This window comes from Tamandua tetradactyla, chromosome 1 (assembly GCF_023851605.1).
Source record: "Tamandua tetradactyla isolate mTamTet1 chromosome 1, mTamTet1.pri, whole genome shotgun sequence".
Classification (NCBI taxonomy): domain Eukaryota; kingdom Metazoa; phylum Chordata; class Mammalia; order Pilosa; family Myrmecophagidae; genus Tamandua; species Tamandua tetradactyla.
Window position 1 is genome coordinate 13,916,373 of NC_135327.1, and position 15,621 is coordinate 13,931,993.

Below are 15,621 nucleotides of genomic sequence, written 5' to 3' on the forward strand. Positions count from 1 at the left end.
TACAAAATATATATATAAAAAAAAGAACAAACAAAAGAAAATGAAGCTGCTCAGATGCAGCTTCATTCAGTGTTTTAACATAATTACATTGCAATTAGGTATTATTGTGCTGTCCATTTTTGAGTTTTTGTATCTAGTCCTGTTGCACAGTCTGCACACTTTTAAAAGTGGGGAAATTGAAGAAAAGCAGTAACTGCTAATGGTACAAATGATACTAGGAGATGTTAGTGATGGTGCATGATTAAGTTTCCAAACCAAAATAAACATAACCCGAGTGGGGAAGGGATTATTACTTAAGACCAGCCAGAAAAGGAAGCCACAGGTACCCCAAGGCCCCAGGAGAGGCTAGATGGGGTGGGGAGGGCTGCCAGGCGTACTTCTCTCCGTGTGTGTGTGTGTGTGTGTGTGTGTGTGTATGCGTGTGTGTGTGTGTGCACGTTCACAAATGCAAAATGCAGTCCTCCACCCCCCTCCCCGTTCTGACTGCATGGGGGCAGGGGACAGGGTCTGGCCTTGCTCGGAGGGAGCACTGGAAGAGGGAGCAGGGGCACGATGAGCCTTTCCCGGTCCCAGCCCCACTGCAGTGTGCGAACAGGCCCAGCTGGGCATGTGCACACTCCCTTTCAGGTATCTGGCTGCATGTCACCCCCTCTGACCTCACCACACGTCAGTGCCAGGTCCCTCTTTCCTTCAAAGCGGGGGCTGTAGACATGTGTTCATTCATTCATTCAGTCAGTCCACAAATGGCGCTGTGTGGTACAGGGGGCACAGCAATGACACTGACATTTATTTAAATGACCTAGGCTTGGCCACAGGTTGGGGGGAGATGAGCTTGGGTGCCCCGCTTTACAACCACCTAGATTAGAAATCTTTTTAGGTCAAGAAATGCTATCTTCTTCAAAGTCCCTGTTATTTCCCTGACTCCAGTGGCCTCATTTCTAAAAAGCAATTTTCTTTTCTAAATATGTTCCCTGTGTGTTGAATCCTCACTTATTTTCATCTCCTTTTCCATCCCTCAAGGATAGGTGGGCCCAGAGCTTGCAGCCAGCCTGGGGCTGTGAGAATTCCAGCCCCTAGCAAAGAACGGAGCCTTTCATTCTGCCAGGGTGGTCTTGTCACATGTCAAAGAATGCCTTTCATTGGACTTTTTAAGAACTGAAAATCCCAAGTCATGGACTCTATTACAATATCTGATTGAAACCTTTGGAAATGAAATAGGGCTTAATTTCCCTTTTTCACAGATGGAAACTGTGATTCAGAGAGGGACATTTTGTTGAACCATCTACAAAATTTATTAAGCACCTATTTAGTCCCAGGCCCTGTCCTAGGTACTGGGGACTTGCAGAGAAAGGCGGGCCAGTGCCTGCGGCGTTAGAAAGCTATTTCTACTGCTGCTGTAACAAATTATCAAAATTTAGTGGCTTAAAGCAACACAGATTTGCTGTATTGCAGTTCCATAGGTCAGCAACCTGACATGGGTCTCACTGAGCTGAAATTCTGGATGCTGTAAAGGAGAATCCACCTCACCGTTTCCAGCTTTTCTTTGTCTCATGGCCCCTTCCTCCATCTTCAAAGCTGAGCACACACTGCATCTGTCTGAGCCTGTCCCATTGTCCCATTGTCCCATTTCCCTCTGACCCTCTTCTCTTCTGCCTCCCTTTTCTGCATTTAAGGATCCTTGTGATTAGATTAAGCCATCTGGATAATCCAGGATAATCTGCCTATTTTGAGGTTAGTTGATTAGCAAACTTAATTCTGTCTGCAGCCTCACTTCCTCTTTGCCATGTAAGGTAACGTAATGACATCTATGGGTTGGGGTGGGGTTGTGTTGTTCTACCTCCCAACCCTGCCCTCAGGAAACCCGAAGGCCACTGGGGGCTACAGCAGTCATAGTGGGAACCTTTATCATAGGGGGCACTGTAGGGGCTCAGGAAGGGGACTCCTGGCCCGGTGGAGTTAGGGATGGGAAGGTAGAGAAAACCTCCTGAAAGCTGAGGGCTGACCTGAGTTTGGAGAATGAATAGGGAGTGGAAGTGCAAAGCATTCCAGGAAGAAGGAACAGCACATGCAAAGGCCCAAAGGTGAGTGGGAGAATGTAGATGTCATGTCGGTGAAGCCTAGGACATAGGCAGTGTCCAGAGGTGAAGCTGGAGGATGCTGTGGCCAGGTCACAGAGGATCAAGGGCCCAGAGGCCAGATGCTTTTGTATAGGCAGTGAAGAGCCTTCGAGGGGGTTTGAACAGGAGGCAGATGAGGTTTGCATTTGAGAAAGGTCACCCTGAGGTCCTGGTGGAGAATGGCTTGGAGTGAGGATGAATGAGGAGGCGAGTCAATGGATGAGGTGATGGAGGCCTGAGTCAGGGCGAGAGCTGGGGAGCAGAGAAGAGAGGATAGTGAGCTGTCGGAGGTGAGTAGACTGTACAAGACATGGCTGAGGATTATTTGTGAGTGAAGGAGGCAAGAGGAGGGAACAGGATGACCAATGGGGTCTGGCTGGATTGGGGTGGGGGGGACATCACGGAGGAAGGGAGAGTCAGGAGGGGCAGATTTGGTAAGGTGCTGAGTTGGGTTTGATATCCTGATGCTCTGTGTGCCTGAGAAACATCTAGGGGGAGGCACCCAGAAGGCAGTTGGATATTTGAGTCTGGAGCTCTGGACTTGTCTCATTTAGCTATTGCTGTATAACAAACATCCCCGAACCCAACGGCTTTCAACCACAATTGCTTATTATCACCGTTGCACACCATGGGAAGTGGACTCTACCCTTACTATTATTGCTACTATTATTTTTCACCCTTCCCTTCTTTCCCCCACAGGACCCCCCATCCCTGGACTCAGCCATCCAGCATGCCCTGGCAGGTCTCTATCCCCCTTTTGAGGCCACAGCGCCCACCGTCCTGGGTCAGGTGTTCCGTCTCCTGGATTCCGACTTCCAGGGGGATGGGCTGAGTTTCCTCCTGGATTTCCTGATCCCTGCCAAGCGCCTGTGTGAGCAAGTGCGTGAAGCTGCCTGTGTAAGTTGGGGAGGGAGGCAGGGCCAGAGGTCTGGAGATGAGCAGAGAAGGAAGTGGGCCGTCTTGTCTCAGAGGAAGAATTGAGGGTGTGGGTCCAAGTACTTTTGTTTGCTCCAAGGGAGACTTCACCCTCCCACCCCCCAGATGGGGCAGGGGAGTCTCCTGACCCTTTACTGTCTGACATCTGGGAGTTGATTACATTTGCCCTTCGTGGGGAGGAAGGTCCCAGGGGCCTGCCCTGGGGCTAAGGTGGAGGACATCTCTAGGCTGCCTGGGGCAGCTTCAGTGGAGTCAGCAGAAAATGTTCCAGGGCTTCCCTGGAGCCCCGGGGCCATCCGGATCCTTGCTGTCCTCCCTGGAGACCCCTTCAAACTCTAATCTTGGGGACACCTCTTTCTGAGACAAAGCAGAAGGAAAAGTGTTTTAGGCAGGACTCACTGGCTGCAAATGACAGTGTCCTTAGACCAGGCCAGGGTGGATCAAGCCTCAGGAACAAGTTGACCCAGGGATCCAAGCCCTCGAGGGCTCTTACTTTCTCTCGTCTCGACTTCTCCCTGCTCGCCAGCATCCTTCTCTCAGGCTAGGCGTCCCCACAAGGCTGTAGACTGGGCAGCTCCGGGATTATCTCCTATTGGGGAGAAGAAAATGAACACATCCTCATCAGCTACAGAGAGAAAAATCTCAAGGGAGGTCTCTGATTGGTCCATGCCTGGACCAATCACATAGCCAGAGGGATGGGGTACCGGGATTGGCCAGGCTTAGGTCATGTGCCCACTCCTAAGGTGAGAAAACGTAGACTGTTTTAAGAAAAGGGCAAGGAGAAGACTCGAGGAGACTAAGACCCCGGATGTCCCCAGCAGGAACGCACCGGCACCCCTCACTGGTTTGCCTGCTGTTCTCTGATCTGCTGTTATTTAGTCTCCACCCCCTGCCACCCCAGCCTCCAGAATCACGGACCTAAGACGTCCCACCAGCAAAGAGGTTCTTGGGCCACGCCAGCCTTTCTTGAGTTGCTCAGGGGCAAGGCACGTCAGGAGCAAAAGTAAGGGTGGGTACTGTGTGTGGATCACTCCAGGGGTAGAAAGAAATTGATTGAGGCAGCTAAAAGTGTAGGCTTAGGAGTCAAAATTGGAGATGGTTGGAACTGGAAGGAAAAAAGAGAGCATTGATTTAGCGTGTTTAGCACAGGGCCTTGCACATAGAAATAGCCCGAAACACAGACATTGTTATGGTAGAAGAGGGAGTGGTCTTACTGAAACATTTGCAACCAACTTCCCCATTTCCCTCCTTATTTGTTCTCCTTGACAAGCTACACAATCACCGCTTCCATTATTTGGTCATTTAAACCTCATCTGCACTATCCCCTTTCTTATTTCTCCCATTGACAAGGTTCACAACCCTTCCACTTCTTTATTTCTCTGTAATTATAAGCGAATCTGTGTAGCCTCCGAGTAGGGAAGAGAACGTGAGGGCTAGCAGTGTCAAGTCAGACATCCAGGCTCGAGTCCAGGCTCCATCCCTGGGAACTTGGGGAAGCCGCATCACCCCTCCAAGCTTCAGCTTCCCAATGTGTAAAATAAGGAAGTTAATAGCATGGTCCCTACCTCCCGGAAATAATATTTGCAGCATGACTCAGAACCTGGGGTGCAATAATTGCTCGATAGCTGTTGGCTGTGACTCCCCCACTTCCTCATTTCTCCCTCTGGAATCTGGACGTGGCAGCCTCAAAGTCATCCCATCACCAGCACCCAAAGGAAGCCCCTCTTGGATGAAGTCTGGTAGGGTTTGAGGACACACATGATTCCCAAACCTGAAGGCGTAGGCACCTGTCCTGCATCAACTATGTAATGTGAGCTTATTGTTTCACTTCTGCCAGCTTCGTTTTCCTCATCTGTAAAGTAAGAATGATAACGCCTGAACTGCCTACACCACTGAGTCAAATAAGCCAGCCAAAGCCATCATCTCTATCGTGCTTTGCTGTTTGCAAAATACCGCTGGGCTGCTATGGTTCATTCAATGAGTAGTTGAGGGAAAGCATGTTGTAAACTGCAGGGGGCTGAATGAAAGGGTTGGAATAGCTCGTAGACTCATGAGAGTAGATATGAAGGTTCTCTAGGGCAGTCAAGTCTACACTGTAATTGATATGAACTAGTTTATCAACTCAGGTACAAATATGGTCAAATCTTGATGACCTCTTCAATTAATAATTCCAGGAAACACCTGCTTAATTAGCGGGAAGTTCAGTGTCACTCTTGGGAGACCTCCCACCCAGACATCCGAATTATATGAGATTGTCCAGGGCTTACTCAATCCACAGGACTCAGATTTTTTTCCCAAAAGCCCTGGTAAAGAGAGGCCCGATGTAGTCGACTGCAAGTGTTGTTTCTGTTGTTACCAAATGGTGGCGCTGTTGAACACTGGTCCTGCACAGCCCAGTGGAGAGGCTCAACCTCTTACTTAAAAATTACAGAATGGCATAAAATCAATAAATAAACTTCAAAAAAAATTTTTTTTTTTTTTGCATAGATAGGCACTGCGAATCGAACGTGGGTCTCTGGCACAGCAGACAAGAACTCTGCCTGCTGAGCCACCTGCTGGTGGGCCACCGTGGCCCACCCTTTTAAAAAATTTTAATGTGCACAATTATTTAATAGGTAAACATTGTCAAAGGGGAGAGGGAATTAATATTTATTGAGCATCTACCTATTATAAGCCAGGCATCATGTTGGGTATTTTAAATATATATTATCTCATTAACAAATCATCAGACCAACCAATAATGCCAATGGGTATTATTACTCCTATTTACAAATGGAGAAATTGAGGCTGAAGACAGTTAAGTAATTTGCACAAAATAGTAATTTAGGTCCTTGAACCTATGTCTTTCTAGCTCTGAGATGGAAGGGTGGCGACTAAGCTGGATTGAAAGAAATCTTGAATAGATCATGAGGAGGAAGGTACATGAGGCAAGTTAGATCATCATGGAAAGGATGCTTGCTAACTGGTGCCTGACACTTAGAGCTTTTCTCCCTGGGGCAAGTATTTCACATACTTCCGAGGTCAGAGCCATGGGTAGGGTAAGGCAAGAGAGGCATTTAGGATGTTTTCAGGGCCATGCAAGTGCAAGACCAGCATTGAGGTCCTCCTTAAATGTTGCATTCTAGACACCTCTCTTGCCTCATCCTGGGCCCTGCTGTGTTCAAGATTCCAATGGGGAGCTAGAACGAAGCAGATCTGAGGATAGGGTCTTCCATGGCCAGATTTTCTGACACCAGTCCCTTCTTTCTGCAGGCCCCCTACTCACACAGCCTCTTCCTGCATGAGGGCTGGCCGCTCTGCCTGCGGGATGAGGTTGTGGTCCACTTGGCCCCCCTCAGTCCCCTCTCATTGCACCAAGGTGACTTCTATCTCCAAGCCGAGCCCCGGGAAGAGCAATCTGTCTGCATCGTGATCAAATACCTCTCCCTGGACCTCCGCCGGGTGGTCAAGAAGCCAGTCCCTGAATCATCCCACTCTGTACTTTTCACTCGAGGATGGCTGGAGACCATCAACAGAGACCTTGAGGCAGGTCCCCTACACAGCTGCCTGGTAGCGTCAGGAAATGGTATTTCCCTTGTGCCTTGGACCAAGATAACCAGCCCAGAGTTTGTGGATGACAGACCCCAAGCAGCAAATGTCCTCTCCCCAGCCTGGGGCCCCTTCAATTAGAGACACTTGATTCGAGCAGCACCAGGCCAAGTCTTCAGGCACTCAGGGGTTCCCTGCCCAGAGTTTGACCACAGAAAAAAGCAGAACACATGGGAACAAGTATCCGGGACTCATCAAGGTAGAGCGAGCCGGGCCTGGAGGGATGGCCTTCAGGGTGGATGGAGTGGGCAGCCAGGACTTGGAGGGACACTATGTGGCTCTCCTGAACTTGTCCCAAGAGAGCAGAAGAGGGTATCGCAGTAAGGAAGTGGAGACATCCAATGGGTGTTCTTTCGGGGCACTGGAGGAAGTATCCAAAGCTAAGGAATTCCCTCTCTCTCAAAAGATGCTGCCTCTCTCGGGGGCCAGTGGGGACTCTGTCCTGGAGAAATGGACTTGTGTAAAGTCAGCAAGCTCAGAGAAAGATCTTAGCTTTGCGGGCTTGAGGAACACAGTCGACCATGAAGTGCCTGCCCACAACTCAGATCTCCCGTCCCAAGAACCCTTCCTCAGTGTCCTTGAGAACCCATTGAACTGTGCCTTCAGCTCAGAGGCAGGTGTCTCAGAAAAGCCAGTTGCCTCCAAGACCCAGGGACCTCTGGAACACCCAGAGAATATGACCCAGCCCAGGACTGGATCAAGACAAGTTCTCTCTTCCCACCTGTCCCTGGCTTCTCTGCCTGATGCTTCAGCCCCGGAAACAACGATGGAGGAGACCAGGTGGGGAAATGGGAGACTTCCCAAGCCCATGACTTGCTCTAGTCGAGACACCTCCCCTTCTGGGTCTCCCATTCCTGGGCTCAGATTCTTGTTCTTGAAAGGGGAGAGGCAATCTCTCATGCCACCAGAAAAAGCCTCACTTCAGCACGATGGGCCCTGGAAAGTCCTGTGTTCTCTCTACTCTCCCAAGTCCAGTCGAGCCAAGTCCTGGGGAAACGGTAAGGTGCTCACTCGCTCACTTGGGCAAGGGAACTATTTTCCTGGAAGTGGTCAAGATACAAGGTGGGTCTGGATGTAAGGGACCCATCTGGGCTGGCTCAATGGAAGGGGTTTAGTGTAGGATGTGGTATGTGATGGAGATGGAAGTCTGATGGGTCTGGAACTGAGAAGGCTCTTGGACAATGTCCACGCTGCCCAAGCTCATGCCTCAGCTTCCCCATGCATGACTGTGAGAGGTCAGGCACTTACCCTCCCTGAGTTCAGTTCTCCTATCTGTAAAACAGAGATGTCACCTACCTCATAGCTTCATTTTGAGGGTTCAGAGAGATACCAGAAGTAAAGAGCTTAGCACAATGCCTGGCAAATAGTAGGACAGCAGTAGTTACAAGATATTACTATTAGTCAGAAAGTGAAAGAGGACACATTTTCCTCTGGGAAAATCCATCTTCTGCTTAACACCCTTTTCCTTGTTGCTCTTCCCCAGCTGGATCAATTCAGACCAAAACATCTGCCCTGGCTGCTGACTCAGACCCACTGACCAGGGCAAAGAATGGTTTCCCAGAAGCTGCCACAGCCCCTCCAGAAGCAGGACCCAGCCTGGATGAGGCACCCCCCGGGCCTGAGCTCAGAGTTGGGGCTCTGAGTGTCGAGCTCTTGCACTCCAGAATAGCATGCCTGCCAGGTCCTGGGGATTACAGGGGAAGCGGGGAGGGGAGGAAGTGCGGGCGGTCTCTGAGCATCCTAACATGCTGGTGGGTTTGGGGAGGCAGGGAAGGGCCCCGAGGCCTGGGTTCTGGACCAAGCCTCCTTCGGCCTCAGTTTCATCCTCTGTCCAGCCAAACAAAAGCCATACCCATGGATGGGTATCCATCAATCCATCTAAACCTCTGTGAGGCAGCCAAGGCAGGTGTCTTGGGCAGGTTCCCCAGAAGCAGAGACTGAGACAGGGATTCTTGGGAAAGTGATTTATTGAGGAAGTGCTCTCTGGAGAAGCAAGTGAAGGAAACAGAACAGGGCAGGGGAAGAAGCTGAGAAGGATGGGAGCTCAGCTGGAGACCAGCCTCAGCCTGTTCTGGAGCATGACATACCAGGGTTGGTCCCACTAAATCACAGAGTGCTGGCCTTTTGTATCCTTCTGTCTGTCAGTCATTTACTGCGGACTGCTTCTGAGATAGGGATGAAGGGCAAGCCAGTGATTCAAGGGTGATTCTTCAGACAAGGGGGCATCTGTGAGCCATTTACAGCCAATACTTAGAGCCCTGGGGTTTGGGTGCACTGACCTCTCAGGGGGTCTGGGCGGGGCACTAAAAGCATCCAACACAGAGGATGTTATCACTCTGTTTAATATTCATTCGTCATTCTAGCAAATATTTACTGAGCACTGCTGGCTTAGCCCAGGGGAGTCGGCAGGGAATCTGATGTGTTCTCTACCCTCAGGGAACCTGCATTCTTGTAAGGAAGAAAATTTCAAGAGGTTATTACAACCCAGTGTTAAAAACAAAAGGGAGGGTGATTTCAGGGGACAGTTGAGGAAGCACAGATGAGGCCCCTAACAAGGCTTGTGTTGGGAGAGGTCAGGGAAGACTAAAGTAATGGAAACCTCAGACCTGCAGTATGAATAGAAGTCATCCAAGTGAGAGGTTGGGGAATAGTGTTCCATACAGAGGGAACAGCATGTGCGATGGCCTAGAGGCTAGTGAGGAGCATGGTGCTTCCTGGGAACTGAATATCCTAAAATTCTATATTTCATAGACTTTTATGTTTCAACAGAACCCTAGGCACTGCCCTACTTATTGCAGCTGCCTAGGGGATATTGTCTATCCTCTTCCTAGTCACTTTTTGTGAAGCTTGTGCCACTTGTTCCCATATTAATTGTGCTCAAGCAATCTCCTATCTTTTTTGGGCTGTCATGTTCCAAGGGCTCAGATTTTGTTCATTGAAGAGTACTGTTCATAGAAGATCCTCATTCTAGCTCCAGCTCTACCACCAGCTCCCTGTGTGACCTTGGAAGCGTTGCTTGCCCCCTCTGGGCCTCAGGTTCCCCTTCCTGTAAGAGGAGAAGGAGAGGAAGTAAATAGGAACTGATTCATTCCCAGCAGTGTAAGAACTTGCTATAACATTGCTCGGCTTGAAATAACCCATTCTAGACTCCTCAAATCCCTCTTCAGCCATCACTTCAATTCTTTTTCCTTTGACATCAAAACTCTGCAGAAGAATTGTCCATGCTTCCTGTCTCTGGACCTCCTCTCCTCTAATACTCTCTTCAGTTCACTCTAATCAAAATCACTTCCCCACCTTCACATTAAGACTTTTAAGGTCACCAATGACCTGTATGCTGCTAGATCCAATAGTCAATTCTCAGTCTTCATTGTCCTTCACTCACCAGAAGCATTGGACACAGATGACCCCTACCTCCTTCTTGAAATGCTTTCTTCACTTGACTCCTGTTCTAGTTTGCTAGCTGCCAGAATGCAACACACCAGAGATGGACTGGCTTTCAATAAAAGGGGATTTATTTAGTTAATGTATAGTTCTTCAGAGGAAAGGCAGCTAACTTTCAACTGAGGTTCTTTCTTACGTGGAAAGGCACGGGGTGATCTCTGCTGGCCTTCTCTCCATGCCTCTGGGTTCCAACAACTTTCCCCGGGGTGATTCCTTCCTGCATCTCCAAAGGCCTGGGCTGAGCTGCGAGTGCTGAGATGAGGTATGCTGAGCTGCTTGGGCTGTGCTATGTTGAGCTCTCTCATTTAAGCACCAGCCAATTAAGTCAAACATCATTCATTGCAGCAGGCCCGCCTCCTAGCCGACTGCAGATGTAATCAGCAACAGATGAGTTCACATACCATTGGCTCATGTCCACAGCAACAGAACTAGGTGCCTTCACCTGGCCAGGCTGACACCTGGACCTGACTACCACAGCTCCCAGTCTTCACAGTCTCCTCGCTTTCCTCCCACCTGTCTGACTACACCTTCTCAGTCTCCTTTGCTGCTTCCTCCTTATATTCTATAAACCCTGGAAGGCTCCACAGCTCTGTCCTTGGACCCATTCTCCTCTCCATCTACACTCACTTCCCATGCACTCTCAGCCAGTCTCATTACTGAATATGTGTTTTAAATGCTGTCTCTATTCTGACAACCTCTGCACTTTTTTTTTTAATTTTATATTTTTAAATCCAAAAAACACCAAAAAAATGCAAACATTCCTATTTTGATCATTCTGTTCTACATATATGATCAGTAATTCACAATATCATCACATAGTTGCATATTCATCATCATGATCATTTCTTGGAACATTTGCATCTATTCAGAAAAAGAAATGAAATGAAAACAGAAAAAAAATTTATACATACCATACCCCTTACTGCTCCCTTTCACTGATCACTAGCATTTCAAACTAAATTTATTTTAACATTTGTTCCCCCTATTATTTATTTTTATTCCGTATGTTCTACTCATCTGTTGATAAGGTAGATAAAAGGAGCACCAGACACAAGGTTTTCACAATCACACAGTCACATTGTGAAAGCCATATCATTATACAATCATCCTCAAGAAACATGGCTACTGGAACACAGCTCTACATTTTCAGGCAGTTCCCTTCAGCCTCTCCATTACATCTTGACCAACAAGGTGTGTTAGTTAGATTCAGTTGTCAACTTGGCCAGGTGAGCATACCTAGTTCTGTTGCTGCAGACACAAGCCAATGGTACGTGAACCTCATCTGTTGCTAATTACATCTGCAGTCAACTAGGAGGCGTGTCTGCTGCAATGAGTGACGTTTGACTTAATTGGCTGGTGCTTAAATGAGAGAACGCAATGTAGCACAGCCTAAGCAGCTCAGCATTCCTCATCTTAGCACTCGCAGCTCAGCCCAGGCCTTTGGAGATGCAGGAAGAAGTCACCCTGGGGAAAGTTGTTGGAACCCAGAGGCCTAGAGAGAAGACCAGCAGAGACCATCCTGTGCCTTCCACATAAGAAAGAACCTCAGTTGAAAGTTAGCTGCCTTTCCTCTGAAGAACCAACAAAATAAATCCCCTTTTATTAAGAGCCAATCCGTCTCTGGTGCGTTGCTTTCTGGCAACTAGCAAACTAGAACACAAGGTGATATCTACTTAATGCATAAGAATAACCTCCAGGATAACCTCTCGACTCTGTTTGGAATCTCTTAGCCATTGACACTTTGTCTCATTTCATTCTTCCCCCTTTTGGTCAAGAAGGTTTTCTCAATCCCTTGATGCTGAGTCTCAGCTCATTCTAGGATTCCTGTCCCACCTCGCCAGGAAGGTCCACACCCCTACCCTTGGGAGTCATGTCCCACGTAGACAGGGGGAGGGTCGTGAGTTTGCTTGTTGTGTTGGCTGAAGAGAGAGGCCACATCTGAGAAACAGAAGAGGTTCTCTTGGGGGTGACTCTTAGGCCTAATTTTAAGTAGGCTTGACCTATCCTTTGTGGGGTTAAGTTTCATATGAACAAACCCCAAGACTGGGGGCTCAGCCTATAGCTTTGGTTGTCCACACTGCTTGTGAGAATATCAAGAATTCAACTTGGGGAAGTTGAATTTTCCCCCGTTCTCACCATTCCCCAAAGGGGACTTTGCAAATACTTTTCCACTCACTGTTCAGATCACTCTGGGATTCATCGGGGCATCACTCTGGACAAACCAACAAAATCTCATGTCCTACTCAAGGTTCCATGTACTTATGGTGTTCAATTAAGCTGTCTACATAAGTTATATTAGGAAATGCACTAGTCAAAATATAAATTTTGTACCAAATAAACATTTTTTGCTTTAGTCTCACACATAAGTTGAAATTTTGAAATAGCAATTACCATCTATTTTCAGCACCCTGCAGTAATGACATTCCTTGTTCTTCCTCATGCGAAAACATTTTTAAAATTTGTACATTTAGTCACTATCATTATACACTCTAAGCATTCCTAGATTATACCATCTCAGTCTTTATTGTCTATCTTTCTTTCTGATTTCATTTGTCCGCACTTCTTTTCCAGCCTGAACCCTGCCCATGAACGCCAGACTATTCATCCATGTGTCTATTTGATGTCTCTACTTGGATGTCTTACTGGCATCTCTAAGCTATCATGTCCAAATATGCACTCCTGATTTCCACACCCTCCCAAACTTCTAGTCTTTTCTCATTACAAAAAAAGATGTCAGCCCAATCCTTGACTGATCTCTTTGTCTCATACTCCACATCCAATTTGTTCTCATATTTTGTCAGCTCAACAACCAAAATATGCCCAGAATCTGATGACTTCATACCACCCAGGTCCAAACCAGCCTATTTCAGTAGTCTTCTCACTGGCATCTCTGCTTCCACTGGAATTTTCTTGTAGCCCAAACAGTCCCAAAGTCTGTGCATCAAATTCAAAACCTGCTCTGGGACAGCCCTTGCAAAGCAAGCATCCCAGTCTCACCTCTTCTCTCTTTAGGTCCCTTAAACTCTGACTTTTCTAGGCTCAGGAAAGGGGCTCACATGCTGTGGGGTACGTGGGGAGGGTATTTAATAGACATTTTATTAGTTTTCTATCGCTGCTATAACAAATCACCACTAAGTCAGTGACTTAAACACATACACACACATTTATTATCTTACACTCTGTGTGTTAGAAGCCCGACACAAGTCTCCCTAAGCCAAAAATTAAGGTGTCTTGAGGCAGTGTTCCTTCTGGCAGCTCTAGGGGAGAACCATTTCCTGGCCTTTTCTGGCGCCTAGTGGCTGCCTGCATTCCTTGGCTGGGGCCCCCTTGGTCATCTTCGAAGCCAGCCACTTTGCGTCTCTTTGATCTTTCTTCCATTCTCACATCCTTCTATGATTGACCAAGGCCAGGAAAGATTCTCTGCTTTTAAGGATTCACGTGATTAGATTCTGTAAGGATTCATGTGATTAGATAATAATTCTGGAGATTATTATCTAGAATAATCTCCCCATCTCAGAGCCCCTGTTGCCGTGTAAATGAGCAGATTCACAGGTTCTGGGGGTTGGACATCTTTGGGGGGTGGAGGGGGGCATTGTTCAGTCTACCCCAGCCACAAAGCCTTCAGAGGGGGCTCCTCAGACTTTTCACCGAGAAACCCCTAATGCAGCAGAGAGTATGTAGGGGGAGCTGGGGTGCTGAGGTTGAGCCCTCACCCTGAGCTCTTGATTGTTCCATAATATATCTTTGAATTCTGTTTTGTCACGCATTTTTGTATTCTTTTTAAGACTCGATCTGTACTTGTTTTGATATGAGAATGCTTTAAAGTACTTGGCAGGTGAATTACTTACCATTTTTCAGGTGAGACTACGGGGTCTTTCTGACCCATCTGAAGGGAAATCAGGTGGGCATTTGCCCATTGCCCTAGTTGACTCAGCCAGCCTGTGTGTGCTCAGCCAGCACCGGCTTCGTGCAGAGTTTGGTGGGGAACCAGATACCTAAGCTGAGGCCCCAAATGGAAGGTCCTGAAGGTTTGAAGCCCTTGCTGCTCAAAGTGTGGTCCTGGAACCAACTAGATCGAATTGCCCTGGAGCTTGTGAGAAATGCAGAATCTCATCTTTCCGCTCAGGCCTGTGGAATCAGAATCTGCGTTCTGGCAAGATCCCCAGGCACATCGGAGTTTGAGAGACACTGCTGTCAACGTCCGTGCATTTGTCAGTCTATCACAGACACGGATTACCTGTGCTACCCTGTGCCAAGTGCAGGGGTGCAACAAGTTGCATGAATGTACATTCTTTTTTTTTTGCATGGGCAGGCACCCGGAATCGAACCCGGGTCTCGGGCATGCCAGGCAAGAACTCTGCCTGCTGAGCCACTGTGGCCCGCCCTGAATGTACATTCTTAAGGAGCGTTCAGTCGTGCGGGATCTAATGGAGGCCTTATGTTTGCTGTAGCAACCTGGGGAGGAGGCTTCCAAAGAGGGGCACAGAGGATGCCTTCCTGGAGGAGGTGGCATCTGGCTGCACTTTGAAAGATGAGGGAAGGGCATACCTGGCAGAAGAAACAGTTTGAGCAAAGGTGGGAGGTTGGAAAGCCCCAGGCTGGTTTAAGTAAGGACAAATGACCCTGTCCAGCTTGGCCGTAGGTGACAAGGGGAGACTTAGTTCCTGAAATGAGGCTAGAAGAGTATGCAGACCCTGGGGAGACTTAAGCGCCAGGTCAAAAGGCTTGTGCTTTCTCCTACAGGCCATGAGGAGCCAGGGAAGGCTGTTGAGCAGGGAAGTGGCACCATTGGAGCTGTAGCTGAGCTGCAGTCATCAGGCTTATAGTATACAAAAGCTTGTGTCTTGCACCCACGGATAGATGCAAATCGGGTGTGATTCTACCTTGGCCAACAGGTTGGGGACCTGGGTTTTTGGGAGACTGGGAAGCCGCCTCTCCTCTCCAGGCCTCAATTTTCTCATCAGGGACACGATGCGGTATTTGCTGCATTCTGGGACCCATGGCTGCGAGAGGATCTAGGAGGGACGTAGACAGACATCTCCAACTTTGCAAGTTAGGCAATTTTTGCATGGTTTAGTTATTTCACTTTTTTTTTTACTTTCCATGATGAGAAAGTTTAAACATACAGAAAAGTATATAGAATAATGTAATGAACAGCCATATACCCACTACCCAGATTCAATAAATCTTAACATTTTGGCATATTACATATATTTTCTTCCTGAAGTATTTTGGTAGGTTCAGATCTTAATGGTTTACCCCTAAATGCTTCAGCAGGAATCTCTTTAAAATTAAGGCATTTGATCTAATAATCACCACACCACTAGCACCTCTGTCCAAATTCAAAATAATTCCCTAATACTTCACAATACCCAGTTTGTATTTAAATTTCCCCGATTGTCCCAAACAAAATATCTTTCCTTTAGTAATTTGTAAATGAATAGTAGGAAAAAATCAAACCCATGATATCAACAGGGTATAAAGTTTTTTGTATATATATGTGTGTGTGACTCTACACACATATGCATGTGTATATACA

The 15,621-nt window shown here is 47.7% G+C and overlaps 1 protein-coding gene across 1 annotated transcript in view; it reads left to right on the forward strand.

The window, feature by feature from the left end:
* KIAA1755 (KIAA1755 ortholog) overlaps nt 1-15,621 on the forward strand; it is a 42,971-nt gene that overhangs the window by 9,147 nt on the left and 18,203 nt on the right. The window contains 5 exon segments of the mRNA XM_077156733.1: nt 2,817-3,014; nt 6,306-6,702; nt 6,705-6,731; nt 6,734-7,639; nt 8,125-8,322. Of these exon segments, the coding sequence (XP_077012848.1) occupies nt 2,817-3,014; nt 6,306-6,702; nt 6,705-6,731; nt 6,734-7,639; nt 8,125-8,322 (1,726 nt within the window).